The sequence below is a fragment of the Cyprinus carpio genome, chromosome B2 (genome assembly GCF_018340385.1).
Source record: "Cyprinus carpio isolate SPL01 chromosome B2, ASM1834038v1, whole genome shotgun sequence".
NCBI lineage: Eukaryota > Metazoa > Chordata > Actinopteri > Cypriniformes > Cyprinidae > Cyprinus > Cyprinus carpio.
Genome location: NC_056598.1, coordinates 29,140,704 through 29,159,944, shown reverse-complemented (window position 1 = coordinate 29,159,944; position 19,241 = coordinate 29,140,704). Strand labels below are relative to the sequence as shown.

The 19,241-nt window shown below is 37.4% G+C and overlaps 1 protein-coding gene across 1 annotated transcript in view; it reads right to left on the bottom strand.

The window, feature by feature from the left end:
* Window positions 1-6,770: 6,770 nt before the first annotated feature.
* LOC109057540 (CUGBP Elav-like family member 5) overlaps window positions 6,771-19,241 on the bottom strand; it is a 144,795-nt gene continuing 132,324 nt past the window's right edge. The window contains exons 8-12 of the mRNA XM_042719065.1: window positions 14,010-14,219; window positions 12,789-12,881; window positions 11,663-11,806; window positions 9,938-10,109; window positions 6,771-6,939 (exon numbers count right to left, since the gene is read on the bottom strand). Coding sequence (XP_042574999.1) covers window positions 9,982-10,109; window positions 11,663-11,806; window positions 12,789-12,881; window positions 14,010-14,219 — 575 coding nt within the window. The 3' untranslated portion in view covers window positions 6,771-6,939; window positions 9,938-9,981. The remainder of the gene's footprint in view (window positions 6,940-9,937; window positions 10,110-11,662; window positions 11,807-12,788; window positions 12,882-14,009; window positions 14,220-19,241) is intronic.

The window sequence follows — 19,241 nt, the reverse complement described above, 5'->3', positions numbered from 1 at the left end:
CAACCCAAAATGAAAAGTCTGGCATAGCCTAAGTTGTTTCAAGCCTTTAGGACTTTCTTTAAGAAAGATACTGTATTTTAAATTTCCGAGCCATTTTCAACACAATGAAGGTAGATACAAACATAATTATAAGCACACATATTATCATATAATTTTTTGTTGATATTTTAAATTAGATTTAGGCTTTAGTAATTTTGTTGTGTTTTTGTCTTAAAAAAAAAAATCAATATTTTATTTAGTTTTAGTTAGTTTAGTACTTCAACTAAAACTAAATGTTGTTTTAAAATGAAATGAAAATGAGAAATGTTTAAAGTTTAATTAAACACTATTTATTTATTATTTTTTAATATTAAGGTTAATTTTATAAGTAACATTCAAAAAAAAAAAAAAAGAAATTTTTTTTTTTAGCTTTAGTTAACAATAATAGCCCTGGTATAAAATGGCTAAAACTACTTTTTATTTATTTTTATTATATATTCATATTTACTTTTTTTTATTGTGGTCCATGTCGTCAAAAAGACCTCAAATATGATTACAGTATATATATATATATATATACACACACACACATGAGTTGAGTTGTATTGTGTGCATGCAAACTGTCTTACATCCTGATGACAAAAAAGAATTAAAGTTTTATTTTAATTTTAAATATTGATCTGTGCTATTTTCCCCTTTTATTTTATTTTTATTTAATTTTTTACTTTCAGACAGAATTCATTCCATCCTTTCACTATGATTGCTTTGCGACTGCATCAACACAATGATCCGAGAGTGCTAGTAAGCATTTATCATTTTTATTGTAAAATTGAAAAAAGAAGAAAGACAGAAAAAGCCCCAATAAGCATCATTTATACATATTATGTCAAATGATAAACTTAAAGTTCACACAAAAATATATAAATAAACCAATGCAAATGATCAAATTCTAATAATAAAAATAATCAAATAAATTAATGAGCAAAACAATAAATAGATCACCATAATTACACATTTAATTGTCAAAGCAGCAAGTTCAAGAGGGAAGATAATGGGACAAAACTGGTTCGTTGTTGTTCAAAAATGAAACGGAAAGGAAGGTTTGCTCCTTTACACCTCCAGAGAAGGGCTTAAAACTCATCGTACAGACGTTACGGGAACATCTGGTCGTGTCCCACACTTCCCTATATAGCATTTAAACATAGATTCATTATTTAGCTTACATCTGTTTGTATATTGTGCTAAGAAACCCTAAGATATAACACAATCATCCAAAGCAAAGCCGACCCGAGTGGTTTTCTGTCGCCGATCCAGGTCTCGTGTTGGACTCCAGCTCACACGTAGAGCTGATCCTGGATCAGTCGCGACAGAAAAGGCCGGGAGCTTTTGCGCAATTCCCCATTGTACCTGAAAGAAGCGTTCTGTGCTATCAATATTCCCAGCAAATACAGATTTCATGAGCCCGTCCCTTTGCATTCATTACCTCGACATATATAAAGAGAACCATTCATAGGAATATCATACCAGTAGATTAATCTATAACCATTTTCTTCTGTACAAAACATTCGGAGTATTGGCTGGAACAAATCATTCCATCAAAGACGCGGGAAAGAAAAGCAAACATGGATGGAAAGCTTGAGGTTTGTGTGTTTGGATACTGTATGCAGCGTTGGCTCTAGCAGAGGACTATGGCAGTATATGGGGAGTATGAAGGAAGAGGACATGGCTTAGTTCAGGTAGTAACATCGTATGAATAAAAAACACAGTTTGTAAAACATACTCCCAAAATAGCCCAAACCCCGAAGAGCATGTCCAGCGAGTCCAAACGCAGCGCTATGTTTCCATGATATTCTTACTGCATGATAGCACGCTTGAAGACTACAGAGCGTGACCTCCGCTTGTCGCCTTGAAGCTTTGACCGTTACCCGAGGAGGTTCTGGTTGAAAATCAAACCCCAAAAATGGTGCATTTTTATGTTTTCTATGTCTTTTACTACAAAAATGTCTCTCTACGTCTCTAGCAATTAGCATGCACAAAGAGTGATTTAAAGAACTATAGGCAGGGCAAGCTATGAAAGAAGAACTCCTTTCTCTTTTTTTTGGCAATAAATAGAATAAAAATTGAAATAGAGCATGAAAAATCATGTTTGTACAGCATGTATGTTAGTATGAGCCACAGGTTTAGAAATATCCAGACAAAATAATTGCATGTGCCACTGTGCAAGGATCAGCTGCCGCACGGCTAGGAATGTTCTGTTGTTTGGAATGGAATACTAGTGTACACTGCTTAATGCACACTGCATACTTCATACTGTTTTTTTGTTTAAAATGTCAGTCTGTGATGCAAAATGCAATAATGAGCTTCAAACACAATGTAAAAAATAATTTTCCAAAATTGTAAATAAAAATAACTAAAGTATGTTTTACAAGAAAATACTTTTTTTCAAAATTTCGCTTTTTATTTAATGTGTTACTTGCCGTTTCTTTGAAGTTATTTGTGAAATTTGTGAAAATTTACTAAAAGTGAAAACACCATTTCTTTTCCAGCGCATTTGTAAAAATAGGCTAGTAGTATATTTAATTATGTAAATGTGGTACCAATGCAAAAGTTTCTGCAATGGTATCTAGGGTGTTGCTATGTGGTTGCTAAGGTGTTCTGTGTGAATCAGTGTTGTTTTTGTATAATATATATATATATATATATATATATATATATATATATATATATACTGTATGCATAGTGTTTTATATGGGCTTCATTTGAATTTTAATTACAGTTTAAGTAATTTTCTTGTGTTTTTATCACTTTTATTGTGTATTTTGTTATTCAGCTAATATTTATTTTATTTGAAGTAACAAAAATGTTTTTATGGTTTTAGTTTTAGTTAACGACACTAAAGAAATTGGATGTAGACAGTCAATCGCACAAAAAGAAACGGCAAGTAACACATTGAATTAAACATGAAATTTTGAAGTAGGACAATGAAGTTGTATTATCTTTTAAAACATGCTCCAATAATCTAAGTTAATAAAAACAGTTAATAATAATCTTAGTTGTTATTTGCAACTTCGAAAATGCATTTTTTTTTTTACAGTGTATAATACTGATTTTAATTCATTGCTATGCGTTTAGGGTATTGCTTTGCATACTGTGTATTTGATAAATGTAGTAGAGAAAAGAACAGTATGCATACTGCAAAAATAGTATGAGGAGTATGTTAGTGTGCTTTTCCAAACACACCCATGATCTCGCTGGGTCCCGTCTTAGAATGATGACGTCACTTAACAGTTACCAAATCAGTTTTACAATAATAAAAAACAGAATGAATGGAAGATGTCAAAGTGAACAGAACTGTGCCCTTGAATGTTGATTATATAGTGACCTTCCGCTGTGATCATCTGATTGGTGTTTAATTGAAAAGCTGCTCCATCCCTGATCACTAATTTGAGTGTGTGTGTGTGTGTGTGTGTGTGTGTTGGACCCTGCTGGGCTCTAACTAGTTTTAATGGTCCGTTCCGTATTAGGGATGAAAAATAGAAGTCTATTTTAAGACCATTATGATTTTTTTTTCTTTTGCTCCATTATTTTTAAATACAATTAAGGACTTTTTTTGTACCAAATTCTCATTAACATAATAAAATAAAAATATCATGCTCATTATAGGAAAAAATTAAAGGTAAGCACTCATACACTATTATAGCATTTGTGGTTAATTTATTATCTGATTATCGTTATATTTATTATCATATTTCAGATTTATTATCATTTCAGATATTATCATAGTAATGAGACAAATAACAACTGAGAATAATGTCAAGTACAAAACTTAACAATAATATAACGATGACTCATAATAATGAATTTTGCATTACAGTAATGAGAATTTGCATGACTGGAAAATGTGCTTAGTTTCAATTTTTTTTTAATGTTAAATTGCTGTTAACATATATTTAAAACAGATGTGTGTGTGTGTGTGTTTAAAAATATTATTTATTTTTATTGTCCTGTTGAATAAGTTTTCAGGAAACTCGCCCAATTCTAAAGGGAAAGCTGTCAATAATAAATGTTGACACATCAGTCACATTAACCATACGGCGATCCACCCATCAAAACTTTGCTAATTTCTGCCTTAATATTAAATCATTTACTTTGTTTGACCTGTAAAGCACTTAAGATCCACTTTGTCCCCTGAATATTTAACGAGAGACTGACCACTTTTCAAAACCCAGAGTGACATGTGCTGTCCAGTCATATTAGCTTCAAGAAGGTAAACTCCTAGACGAGAGGCAGCGTTTCTCGTTTCCTGACAAAAGACGGCACAGAGAAAGTATCACTTGTTTTGATTGGAGGAAATTGTGCTGTCATGGCACGTGGCACATTTGCACGGTCAATAATCATGGCAGGCTGTGCATGAAAAAAATCCTGCTATCAACATAACAGGTTTGGTCCAAAAAGTTTACATTTCTGTGGGTCAAAACAACAAAGCATGATGTCAAAGTCGACATGAAATGGCATTTGCGACCCATTTTACTCCCGCAATGTGCCGTATTTCTGAGTAAACATGAATGTATTTATTCATTTACAATTATGTGCACTGCCAAGTCGTTCAAAATAAGACTAGAAACTTGTATTCAGAAAGCAAACAGTTTTAGTTTTGATTTTATGTTGACTTTAAAATGAATTTTACCATATTTTGCAGTGGTGATGTGGCCTCGCTGGTTTGTTTCTATATGTTTTCACCTCTAAACACTATTTTTCATACATTTTTGTTCCTTTACATCACATCACTCTCCTTTTTATCGGTCGTTTAGGCCATAACTGTGGCCTGGCTCTACATAAGTACTACGTTTACATAGGCATGCACAATACAGTGAGACTATGAGCAATTACGAAGTTCATTTAAGTGTAATCACACATGAAATACCTGAATAAAGCATGAATAGAGGAAAACTACTGTCTTTAAAAGTGTCTCTCAAGACTATAGAAATGTTCAGAGACTGCTCATCTCTCTGTGTGCTGTGTTTTATGGTTTGATTTGTCTAGTAGAAATCTTCTAGAAGGCCCTTCTGGCAAACAGCATATCAGTGTAAGCCACTGAAACAAATTTGACGCTTTACTATGGCACACTTTAGGCTGTTTCTAAATGAAAGGTTTTCCTGAATTCTATCTCAAAACAGCCCGTTCTCACAACGGAAACGTCACTGCAGCATGAACCTGCAAAACTTCTTTCTCAGGCTGTTTTTAACCTCATTTCGGAGGATTCAGTAAAGCCTAAAAATTCAATTAAATAGTTTTAAATAGTGATCGTGCTGTATGAATAGCATTAGTTTTATCGCTGGGTTTTCTGCACTATTTCAAATTAATTAACATTAGCAGTCAGCAAGCTAATATATAAGATACAATGTAATAATAATAAAAAAAGGATGACCTGACAGTAAGACTTGCTGTGTATTTTTTTTTTATTTTATTAAAAAATGAATTAATACATGAATGAATGAATAAATAAATAAATCACTCAAATGAGAGTAATTTTAATGTATGTCATGCTGTGTACTTTGACAAATGAAATTCAATAAAACTAAACTGAATAAAATAAAATAAATAAAGATAAACTGTCAGCAATTTTAATGTATGACAGGTAGTGTATTTTTATTTGATTAAAATAAAATAATAAATAAATAAATAAATGAAAAAAACAACAACAACAACAATAAATTAAATGTAATTTTAATGTAAGCCCTGTCTTGTACTTGGTAAGCTGACAAAATTAAATTAAACTAAAGTAAATCAAATACAATAAATAAAATAAAAACAGATAAATAGTTATGTAAGTGTAAGATTTGCTGTGTACTTTTATTAACAAATAAAATAAAATAAAATAATTTAAAAAAAAAATTGGTAAGCTGACCAATTAAAAAAAAAAAATTAAGTAAATAAACCAAAGATAAATGAGACTTTATGAAATCCTCAGTTTCAATGTTAAAAACAGCCGCTGGGAGTTTTGCTGGTGCATGTTTCCTTGTGAGTCTTTGTAGCTCAAAAACAAGAGCTGTTTTGTCAAAAATATCCTTGTGTGGTTGTGTTTGCTGTAGTCATTTGTTTACAGTATGATGCATGAATTAAACGATATCGCGATGAATCGAATGCCCTTTTCTCCACCCGGCAGCTTTCTGAAACGAGACGTGGCGATGAACAGCAATTCAGAATGTGCCCAAATCAATATCAACACACTACATAGTCTATAACAAGAGCCAAAAACACCACAAAAAATAAAATATAAAAATACCCTTTACTGACTTTCTCCCACAAACAACAAACAAACTATTCTTTCCGCCAAAGGTTTTCAATAAAACACACCCCAAGTCCCCGTAAACCTACACTATACACCCTGAATGAATTGTGTCTAACTCTTAATTGGCATATAATATGAAGTAGCATGTATGTAGCGTAAGATAATCGTTCGGTGGTAATATTGTACACGGTTACGATACCGACAGAGATGAAAAAGATTTGGTCCTCTGGTCCCTATGGGTGAGAGAAAGAGAGTTCGTTATACTGCGTCAGTGGCATATACACATTTTATCGTTAAACCCTCATTATTCCACGCAAGTAAAAGCTACGGCTGTCTTTTGATATGTGCATGGATCCGTGTTTAGCTTTAGCGAACTCTACCAGTCCCAGCCATGCACTGTTCTTCCAAAGTGTTTTCAGTTCATTTGTTTTCGTCCTCGTCTCCGCCGTCGCTGTTGTCCCCCGTCACGCCAGTCTTTCATCGCCGTGGAAACACACGCTTTCGTTAAATGCGATATGCTTCACTCCCATATGCGCTTGTTTTTCCGCTTTGTTTGCTTCTTCGTGTTTTTTGTGTTGTTTTTTTTTTGTTTAGTCTTTTTTTCGTGTGTTAGTTTTTCAAGAAAAGTTTCCATCCGTCAAAACGTCAAGACTACAATTGTTCAAAACCTGCCAGAGAGAGAGAAAGAGAGAGAAATGTCAGAGTTTGACTCGGGAGACAGACAGCAGCAGCAGAGGAGGAAAACAGCTCAGCTACATGCTGACAGCTTGATACCTGGATGTCAAACCAGGAGCCATCAGGCACAGCCGGAGCCGTGTGAAGCTCAAACTCAGGCCTGCGCTCTTGACATCGCATTAAATATGATAGAAGCATCCAGAGAGATGACATGATACAGGTGTGCCGATGGATTGCATTATCCACTCCGCGGCTTCAAGAAAACATTTGACTGTTTGCCGGAAGAGTTTAGCGGAGAACTCTGCAGCTTTTAAGGAGAGATTACTTCATTCCACACATGCTTTTATACTCAAAACTTGGGATGTAGCGATACAGACATCTGAATGATGATAATAATAACTGATTATGTCTCATTGTGGCCCATTTTAATGGATAAGATGGCTGATAAAATAATAATAATAATAATAATAATAATAATAATAATAATAATAAATCAATTATTTTACTTTTTTATTTAAAAACACAATTACTAATTACTAATAATTATTATTGATGAGTATTATTATTAACAGTAATAATAATAATTTATTTTGTTACTTTTTATTTTATTTAAAAATACTTTTATTAATAACAATAATTTCCAGGTACTAAAAATTACCAAAGTATATACTTATTATTATTATTATTATTATTAACAATATCAACAACAACAACAACAACAGCAGCAACCATAAGACAAATAATAATAATAAAATACAATTTAAAATATACTATAATAATATTTTAATTTTTAAATTAAAATATAAAGTATTATTGTTGTTGTAAAAAACACTAGTAAAATCAAATATTATGTTACAAATATAATTTGCAATAATAATAATAAATTTTATTATTTTAATTATTAAGCATTTTTAAATTCCAAAATAATAATAATAATTATTATTATTTTACATGTTTTATAATAATATATATATATATATATATATATATATATATTATATATATGTATATATTTTTTTATATATGTATATATATATATATGTATACTGTATATGTATACATGTATGTATATATATATATATATATATATATATATATATATAAAAATAAATACACACAAACATAAATACACAGGTCCTTCTCAAAAAATTAGCATATTGTGATAAAAGTTTATTATTTTCCATAATGTAATGATAAAAATTAAACTTTCATATATTTTAGATTCATTGCACACCAACTGAAATATTTCAGGTCTTTTATTGTTTTAATACTGATGATTTTGGCATACAGCTCATGAAAACCCAAAATTCCTATCTCAAAAAATTAGCATATTTCATCCGACCAATAAAAGAAAAGTGTTTTTTAATACAAAAAAAGTCAACCTTCAAATAATTATGTTCAATTATGCACTCAATACTTGGTCGGGAATCCTTTTGCAGAAATGACTGCTTCAATGCGGCGTGGCATGGAGGCAATCAGCCTGTGGCACTGCTGAGGTGTTTATGGAGGCCCAGGATGCTTCGATAGCGGCCTTCAGCTCATCCAGAGTGTTGGGTCTTGCGTCTCTCAACTTTCTCTTCACAATATCCCACAGATTCTCTATGGGGTTAAGGTCGGGAGAGTTGGCAGGCCAATTGAGCACAGTAATACCATGGTCAGTAAACCATTTACCAGTGGTTTTGGCACTGTGAGCAGGTGCCAGGTCGTGCTGAAAAACGAAATCTTCATCTCCATAAAGCTTTTCAGCAGATGGAAGCATGAAGTGCTCCAAAATCTCCTGATAGCTAGCTGCATTGACCCTGCCCTTGATAAAAACACAGTGGACCAACACCAGCAGCTGACATGGCACCCCAGACCATCACTGACTGTGGGTACTTGACACTGGACTTCAGGCATTTTTGCATTTCCTTCTCCCCAGTCTTCCTCCAGACTCTGGCACCTTGATTTCCGAATGACATGTCAAAATTTGCTTTCATCCGAAAAAAGTACTTTGGACCACTGAGCAACAGTCCAGTGCTGCTTCTCTGTAGCCCAGGTCAGGCGCTTCTGCCGCTGTTTTCTGGTTCAAAAGCACACGCCTGTGCACGCTGGCTCTGGATGTTTCTACTCCAGACTCAGTCCACTGCTTCCGCAGGTCCCCCAAGGTCTGGAATCGGTCCTTCTCCACAATCTTCCTCAGGGTCCGGTCACCTCTTCTCATTGTGCAGCGGTTTTTGCCACACTATTCGTTCAGAAATTTCTTTCTGTGTCTTACCCTCTCGCTTTGAGGGTGTCAATGATGGCCTTCTGGACAGCAGTCAGGTCGGCAGTCTTACCCATGATTGTGGTTTTGAGTAATGAACCAGGCTGGGAGTTTGTTAAAAGCCTCAGGAATCTTTTGCAGGTGTTTAGAGTTAATTAGTTGATTCAGATGATTAGGTTAATAGCTTGTTTAGAGAACCTTTTCATGATATGCTAATTTTTTGAGATAGGAATTTTGGGTTTGGGACCTGTATATATAAAACAAAATATTAGTAAAATCAGACATCAAAATTAAAAAAATATGGCCTGGTATTCTTTCAGATAATTGCAGTAAATAAACTAATAATATTACAGAATTGTAAATTGTATTTAATCTTTACGCCATGTTTTTCAAAATGATCACAAGCAGAACATTAAAAAGTCTGCAAATTAACAAAAGCAACTCAAACCAGGCTTTCCACTTGTTTTTAAGAGTAAAAGCCACAAAATAATCGCTATTAATGCTGTCTTGCAAAGCCAAAGTATTTGCATAACAAATATTACGGTATGATTTTTATTATAGGTAAGCCTATTTAGTTCATCATAACTTAATAACTGCAATAGAAAGATGATATATTCTACACAGACGTCAATTAAATTAGGCATCTTCAGTGAGTCAAGAAAGCCAAACATTTTACATAAGTCTGCAGTACATTATGATAGATAGCTCTGACTTTATTAAAATATTGACTTTCTGATGCCCATGCTTACCTCTCCTAATGGCTGAGAGTGCATGTATGCATCCCTGGCTGTGGTCAGTATGGACGGCTGGCGTCTTTTGGCCGTTTCAGCTGCACTTTCAAGCGTTTCATGCCGATCTGGAAGCCGTTCATGGCCTGGATGGCAGCCTGAGCGCTAGCGGGGTTATCGAAGCTCACAAAGCCTGCAGACGGGAGAGAAACCGAGTCTGCTGTTCATGTGTGCGTATCTTACAGTCCCTGCAGTATAACGGCCACACACATCCAAATTTACTCATTTTAAATTCATGTGGAAGGAAATAGACAACAAATCCTCAAGGAAACAAATAGACTGAGAGGACCGAATCAAATTAAACTAATGGGAGTTAGAGGGAGAGATTTCTGCGCAGGGATCGTGTTCCAGAGAGCTGCCTGTGTAGTGTGAGGAGAATGAATATAAATATATGTGATTCCAGACAGGCAAGGCTTTTGGGGTGAGTGAGGAGACCAATAAACATTCATTAAACTCACTACAGTGACACACACACACACACACACACACACACAGGGCTGTGGCACATCATGGGCTGCATGGCACCCTGGGTCCAAAATTTACATTTGGCAAACACTGGATGCATGTTAAAATTGTCTTTGGGGTGCAAATAAAATGGGTTAATTGCCAATTGGCTGGAAACATGTCAGGAACTGAAAAATAATGCATTCTTTAAGTGACAATGTTAGAATGATAGAAATCAAAAATATAACCCACAAACAAAACAATAATATGTGACTCTGGAGCACAAAACCAGTCTTAAGTTGCTGGGGTATATTTGTAGCAATAGCCAAAAACATTGTATGGGTCAAAATTATTGATTTTTCTTTTATGGCAAAAATCATTGGGATATTAAGTAAAAATCATGTTCCATGAAGATATTTTGTAAATTTCCTACCGTACATATATCAAAACTTAATTTTTGATTAGTAATGTGCATTGCTAAGAGCTTCATTTGAACAACTTTAAAGGCGATTTTCTCAGTATTTTGATTTTTTTGCACCCTCAGATTACAGATTTTCAAATAGTTGTATCTCGGCCAAATATTGTCCGATCCTAACAAACCATACATCAATGGAAAGCTTATTTATTCAGCTTTCATGTAATGTATAAATCTCAATTTCGAGAAATTGACCCTTATGACTGGTTTTGTGGTACAGGGTCACATATAGGGAATGTCTCAGTTACGTACGTAACCCTCGTTCCCTGATGGAGGGAACAGAGACGTTATGTCATGACGACATGAAGGGTTCCCATGGGAGCCCCAATCCCGTCATGACATAATGTCTCTGTTCCCTCCACACACACACACACACACACACACACACACACACACACACACACACACACACACACACACAAATAAATAAATATAAATAAAAAATATATATTATATACATATACATACACATACACATGCATACAGTATCTATCTATCTATCTATCTATCTAATCTATCTATCTATCTATCTATCTATCTAATCTATCTATCTATCTTTATAGATATAGATAGAGATATGTACTGTTCAAAAGTTTTATAAAAAAGGCTCTTCTGCTCACTACACTCATTACATTCAAGCCTATATTGTCCCTTTTGATCAGTTTAATGTATCCTTGACACCAAACTTTTGAACAGTAGTATACTGTTACAGAGATGCAAGTGTATGTAGATATACAATTGGTTGAAAGCAAGGAGGTGTATCTGACCGAAACATTTGCTCTGATTGGTGGCTCGGTCCATGAACACCTTTGACGAGATGACAGATCCGAACGGAAGAAACATCTGCATTAGCTCATTATCACCAAACTCCTGTGGCAGGTGATAGATAAACAAGTTGCAGCCCTCGGGACCTGAAACAGACACACGCATATTTAATAGGCTGTCGCAGACATGAACATGTATTTTTAGACTTTATGAAAATTATGAAAACACAAATGAAACATGATGGAAACATAAGACTTAGCTCCAAGATTTATTATTTATTTAATGCAACAGTGAATTATAATAGAAGCTTGTTTCCACCACGGAATAAAAAAAAAAAAAAATGAAAAAAGTAAAAACAATCCCACAATTCTGACTTTTTTCTTTCTTTCTTTCTCAGAATTCAGTAGAAAAAAACAGAATTGGTAGATATAAACTAAGAATTCTGACTTTTTTCTACTAATTCTGAGCTTCTATCCTGCAATTCTTACTCTTTTCGTCTGAATTCTGAGTTTACATCTCACAAAAGGTAATTGCGACTATTTGTCTCACAATTCCAATTTATATCTCGCATCTCTGCATATATATCTTGCTATTCTGACTAATTGATAAAAAAAAATCTGAATTTTGAGGTAAAAGTCTCATTTACTATTTGTATTTTTTTTTTTTTTACGGCAGAAATTGGCTTCTATAAAATAAATATCAATAAGAAATTATTTAATTTACATCAGCAACACAATCAAACAAATCATAACATTAGCACTGATGGAAACAGTGTTGTTTTGAGGGTCTTTTGAGCATTATCGTCTTTATTTTTCATCTTTGTGCTCCACTTGGATATTTTCTTTTAATGTTTTATGATTTGTGCCATTTAAAAAGTTCAAATGTTGCAGGCCAATCAGGAAACATCTGACATCTGATGTAATTGAAACTGAAGATTCTAAAATGGAACTCAGCAGTTAAATCTTCACAGGGAAGCAGTCGAGCATTGGATACCTTGAAATAGGACTATCTAATCTGAATTTAATTGTCTCGTAACAGCACAAGGGGCTGTAGGGATGCCCGTACGCCAGAGACTGTGAAAGATAGTGATTAGTGAGAGAAATGAAAGCTGTGATTTCTGTCACTCACCTTCCCGCTGCTGCTGCTGCTGTTGCTGGATGATTTGAGCAGGCTGTGGCAGTGTCTGACCTATAGGAGTCAGTGTTGTGGCAGGATATATGGCTGCAGATATATGCATAATATATGCATACACAAAAGAGAGAGAGAGAGGTACAGATGAGGCAAGAATAAGGACAAGACGAAGGTTGACCTTTATATGCTAATGAAATATGACAGGATCACAGTGCAATGAAATCTGAAAGCACGTTCATCATATATCAAACTGATTTAAAATGACAGATCTCTAGGCATCCGTATGATAGCTGTAATATCCAGAAAATTCAAACACAACCTGAGGTTTCAATCACAGCAAAGTCACCTACCAGCAATAACGCTCCATGAGGAAAGTTCTTTTTCTGTGAAAGTTACATTTGTGAAAATATTGACTGCACTGAATAAAAAAATCACAAATGAGATCTCTTTAACATCTCAGCTCAGGATTGGAAAGATACCAAATGTGATATCTCAAGCATAATATCTCTGGATTCTTCTAGACAATACTGACATAAAAAAAAAAAAAAAAAAAATCTGCTGCTTCTCAGATGACTCTGTCCTAAAAGAGAAAGACTCCAGTAATCTCACGTGTCTCAAACTATGCTCATTTTGCAAAAATACATTATATATTAAACAACATTTCTAAAAGTGTAATCTCAAAAATGTCAAATTAGATTAAATGGAGAACAAACTGAGAGTTTTCCTGCCTCTAAGATGTTTTTCCTGAGAAAAATAACCCAGTAATCTCAAACGTATCTCCTCTGGAGTTTCAGAAGAGATCTCAGTTGAGTGTCTCAAACTGTGCTCATTTTTCTAAAATTGTGATATCTCAGATACCTCAGTTGCTTCTCCTAGACAACAAAGAGATGAAATTGGGAACAAATTGAGAATTTTGCTGAAGTCTCCTGCTTCTCAGATGTTTCTCTTGAGAAAAAGACCACATTTTCCAGATCTCGTTTGAAACTGTAAAGGAGACACGTAAAGATACAGAACCAAAATAATCAGAAGAAACATCTGATTTTATCTCCATTTAATCTCAACATTGTTTTGAAGAAACCATATCTCCCCTAGAGTTCCAGATGAGTTCTCTGTGTGTGGATTCAAATTAATTTCACAGCTCTACACTCTTGCTAGATGACATTGCAAAAAGGAATTTTAGGAGAAATACTGAGACTCAAAGGTGTGTGTGTGCAGTACCTGTGTATTGCTGGACGCCCGTGAAGGCCTGCTGGAGCGTGTCGGCAGCGGTGGGGCTCTGGGTGGAGTACGGCGGCAGGCCGTTGGTGTACACCGCCTCTACCGGATGACCGTTGGCTTGGTGATGGATTCCGCTGAATCCGTTAATAATGGGAGTCATAATGCTCGGCATGGCAGAGGAGGCCAGATTAGCTGGCGGAGAGCTCAAGCCTGCGGCGAGACGGACACAGAAATCACTGATCTGAGACCAGCGTCATGTCGACACTGAACTTCACAAGCTGGAAGCCCTTTTAATTACTGCCGTTTTAATGATATTGTGCTGTTTCGACTCAATTCTCCACATCGATTCTACATCCCAATTGATTGCATGTCAGAATGTGCTGACAGCTGATATCGATTCAGCACAATGTGGATGTAACCAGTTTATGCCTGCAGGGCAAATTCAGCCATGATCTGGGGTTTCCACACACTGTGTGTTCATTCTGAGTTGCACTCAGAAAAACATATTAGTTCGCAAAACATGTGATGCTTTCCTGTAAACAAACTAAGCCACTTCCTTTGAAATGAATCAGGATTATAGATGCTGATTTATTTCATTTTGTTTCATTACGTATGGTGCTGAATTGAATCAAATAATTAGTAACTGTGCACTCCTGGATCTGCATATAACTCTACAGATGTCCATGGAATTAGGCTCCAAATTCTACACATCCTACACAATATTTTGGTTATATTTACAATGCTTTCAACTACCACTAAAAGTGTTATACTGTACTTTTTGTAGTGAAAAAGTGCTTTTCTTACTTAGTATTTTTGTCTTGTTTATCTTGTTTTCCAGCACAAAAATTTAAACATTCTTAAATCAAGATGCATTTACTTTAGAAGTAAAATGATTTAAGATATTTTTTGTGAAAAACTGGTAAAAATGTATTGTTCCCTTTCAAGGGAACTTCGAACTGCGTCCTCTAGGGGTCGCTATGGGGAACACCTCGTCGTGACCCGTGTCTGAAGCATACAAATGAAAAAACACCAACGAGTTGGCCGGCGACAGCCTCTGACGTCACTACCGGTGCGACTATAAAACAGGCACCGGGAAACACGTCATTCATCTTCTTCGTCTTCACTGACTGTTTTGTTTGAAGCGTGCATCTGAAAGAACCGGTAAGAGCGCTCTTTCTCTGTCTATCATGGCGACTACTAGCAAGCGTTTAGACAATATGCATCCGTGTCGGCGTTATTTGACACCTGATGACACACACGATCTTTACGTGATTTGTTTGGGTAAAGAGCACGCACGCGATGTCTTTGAGGAGGCAATCTGCGTGCATTGCGAGCATTTTTTCAAGAAAAAAGCTCCGCTCTCGTTCGTCTCTCTTTCCGAAAAAAGAGGCAGCCATCTGCTTCCCGCGGTTCAGGACCCGCCGTTGCTGAGGCACGGAGGAGAATGAGATCGTGAGAATTTCAGGTAGATCTGTCTGAATGGTTTAAAGAGGGACTTTCCCTTTCGCGCTCAAAATGGCGGCGGACGAGAGAGAGCCTCGGGAGGATGATGTTATATCTTTAACACTTCCTGATACTGAGGTTAGTGCTCTGCTGGGTTTTTACCCAGGAAAAGCAGGGGATATTTGAGGATGGTGAAGAAGCTGAGGCTGAGCCTTCTCAATTCTCCTGCCCTGCGTATGTAGAGATGTTGGAGTTTATGGATCGCACCTCGATGAGCGTTATCTTTCCGACCATAGCCCCTCCAGCTCAGGTGAGCCTTCCATTTCCTGCCTGATCTCCATACAGAGATCGAAAGGAAATGAAAGAGGGCCGTTTTCTTTCTCGCATCCATCGGTTTCAGCATAAGAGTTTTTGCCGACATCGAGGCGATGCGCGGGGAAAACGGCTATGAGAGGATGCCCCCTGCAGAAAGAGCTTTCATTCTGCGGGGGAGACATCCTCTCTTAATCTCCCTCCTTGCTATCTAAGCCCCTTCAAGCAATGCATCTGGCTTAAATGGCAAGGCATACGCAGCAGCAGGTCAGGCTGTGGCTTTATTACAAAATAAATGCTTCAAGCATATCAGACTGATATGCTGAAAGACCTGGATAGAGGCAAAGGCCTTTTTCCTGATCAGGTAGCCGAGCTGCGCCGCACCACAGGCCTCTCTCCGGGCTACCAAGCAGGCCGCCTCTGCCAAGCGCAGGACTATGGCGGCCATGGGGGTGGCGGAGAGACATCTGTGGATGAACCTGGCAGACATCGGGAAGAAAGAAAAGGCTTTCTTCTCGATGCTCAGGTTTCGCCTTCTGAACTTTTCGGTATTTCCGTTGAGACGGTGATCGAGAAGTTCGGGGAGACGAAGGCGCACTCCGCTGCTTTCAGATCCTTCGTTCCACGAAGGTCCAGGTCTGAGCCCGAACAACATAGGGGTCCTGGCCTGTCTCGATCTGAGGATCAAAGACGGGCACAGAAGGCTAGTGTCGCGACTCACGCTCCTCCCCCACCTGCGGGCAGGGTTAAGAGGAATTGTGGGTCACAAGGGGGTAAGCAGAACCTAAGGGATGTGATCCAGACGAGGCAGCGTTCTCGTCTGAGTCAGAGTGATACTGAGGTATCTACTCGTTCCCTTTAGGGATTTTTAACTTCTGCTTTTATCCTCCCCTTCCTAATTCCCCTGTAACCACCAGCTCTCCACCTGATCGAGGTTAGGTGGAAACCTCTAACACATAACAGTCTCCTATGCTGGACCTATAATGTTTTTGGCTGGTTCTATGTTCATAGCAACCACCTTACTGATGGTCCGCACTAAAAGGAGGCGCCCCTTGAGCGGGGCTCCAGCACAGGAGGGTGGGAGTATAAAAATAACCCTTTCTGTATATACTTATGTGTAAATTGCTGGTGGTTATGTGTCTACTAATAAACTCTGTGAGTTTCCTTTGCAGTGCTCAGTTACAGTGTTTACTAAACACTCGTCAGCACCAGCCATCCGGCTTCATGTTCCGGTATTAGGCGGCTGAGATCACAGGTTTCTGCGGGAGCCTCCTTGATCATCAGGCCTGGCACAGCACTGCAGGGAATTTCATAGATGTCCGGCCAGGTCACCCTGAGGGGTCTCCTGGCCGCTTAGGTGCTGTCGCATCCAGCGGGAAGTGAAGGTGGCAGTTACAGAAGTCTTCTTGTATATGCTGCCTCAGGTGATGCTCCCCTCGCTAGAGGTTTATAAAATTCGAGCTTGCCTCTCCCGTGCGGTTCAGCGCCTCTGCGATGCTTAGGAACCTTTAGGTACACACGCTAAGCTCTGTGTACTTTCTGAAAGCCACATGGTGGTCAGTGGGCACGTGAACACTTTGCGCACTTTCTAAAAATCCACGTATTGGTAAGTGTGCACGCAAGACTCTGCGCACTTTCTGAAATCCTGTATGGTAAGGGTTACGCGCTCCGCCTCGTTCCCTTTCTTGAGATGATTAGACCTTGGTTCCTTGGGCTCCATTCAGCCAGTGTGTATTTGTTTATACACCTCAAGCATCGCTTCCCTCAACATGAAGGGCTATTCGGGCAATTCTCGTGGTAGTTTAGCAGCGCTCCCCTTTTCCAAGAAGGGTCGCCTATGAGCGCGCTTCTCTGTATTCAGGAGTTCTCCTCTCATATGAGACTGAGTTCACTGTTTTTCCCAGAGCGCTCCAGCATTATTTCCACAGATCGAGTTGATGACTCTCAAACATACTTTTTTGAGATGCACCATTCCATCTATGAGCTGCTCTATCAGAGTGCCACGAGAGCCCTTCCTTAGAACAGTATTTGAAAATCCATGATATGGTAAGTGTGCACGTGAAGTCTTTGCACACTTTCTGAAATCCACACGGTGGTAAGTTCGCACGTTAGTACTCTGCGTTCTTTCTAAAATCCTATATGGTGAGGGCTTCGCGCGGTTGCTTCGTGCCCTTTCTTGAGCTGGTAAAAGCCCCATTCATCTTGGGCGCCACTCCACCCATGTATCCTCGGATACCTATCTAAACAGGGTGTTGCTACTGGAGATCTGTTGAGACAGCTCCTTCAGCAAGCTTTTGCGGAAGCAAGCTGTAGCCCGTGTGACAGGCTAGACTTAGTATAAAATGCTAGGTTCCTAGCTGTATCCCTTTAAAGGAATCTTTCCTGATTCCAAGCCTTTAGCTCTACCACCGGGCCGAGGCCCTAACAATTAAGTTGGGTATGTAGCTTAGGCCTTTGGCCGTAAGGGGTATTGTCACAAGACAGCCGTCTAAACGTCCCGGGGGCAACTCCCATTGAAATGTAGAGTTGGTACTTAGTGTTCGCCATGATTCTGGCCTGCACTCCCCTCAGCATGGCGGCGTGGGTATACTGTTCCCCATAGCGACCCCTAGAGGACGCAGTTCGAAGTTCCCTTGAAAGGGAACGTCTCAGGTTACGAATGTAACCATGGTTCCCTGAGTAGGGAACGAGACACTGCGTCCTCTAGCTCCCTGCCATGCTTCGGACGCAAGCTTCAGACGAAGAAGTGAATGATGTGTTTCCCGGTGCCTGTTTTATAGTCGCACCGGTAGTGACGTCAGAGGCTGTCGCCGGCCAACTCGTTGGTGTTTTTTCATTTGTATGCTTCAGACACGGGTCACGACGAGTTGTTCCCCATAGCGACCCCTAGAGGACGCAGTGTCTCGTTCCCTACTCAGGGAACCATGGTTACATTCGTAACCTGAGACGTTTATGCTTAGTAGCATTAGAAAATCAACCTAACTTAAAGGGAAAACAAAATGTTTCTTGTTATCAAGTAATATTTTTTTATTTTTTAAAACATAATGTTGCTTAAAAAACAAAAAAAAAAAACAATTCATTTTGCTTCTCAAGTAAATGTATCTTAATACTAGACAATATTTTTTGCAGTGTGTTTGTACCATGTTTGCATCCATATCACATTTTATTCTTTACCCTCAAATCAGCTCAGAAAATGTAAAACATTTATATTTTCTATTTCAAGAATCCTTAATTTTTTTTTTATCACAGTTTTCCCGAAAATATGAAGTAGCACAGCTGTTTCTAACATCGATATCAATCAGAAATGTTTCTTGAGCAGCAAATCAGCATATTAGAATGATTTCTGAAGCATCATGTTACACTGAAGACTGGAGTAATGATGCTGAAAATTCCGCTGCGCACTATATTACAATAGAAACCAGTTATTTTAAATTTGAATAATATTTCAATATTACCGCTTTAACTCTATTTTACTCT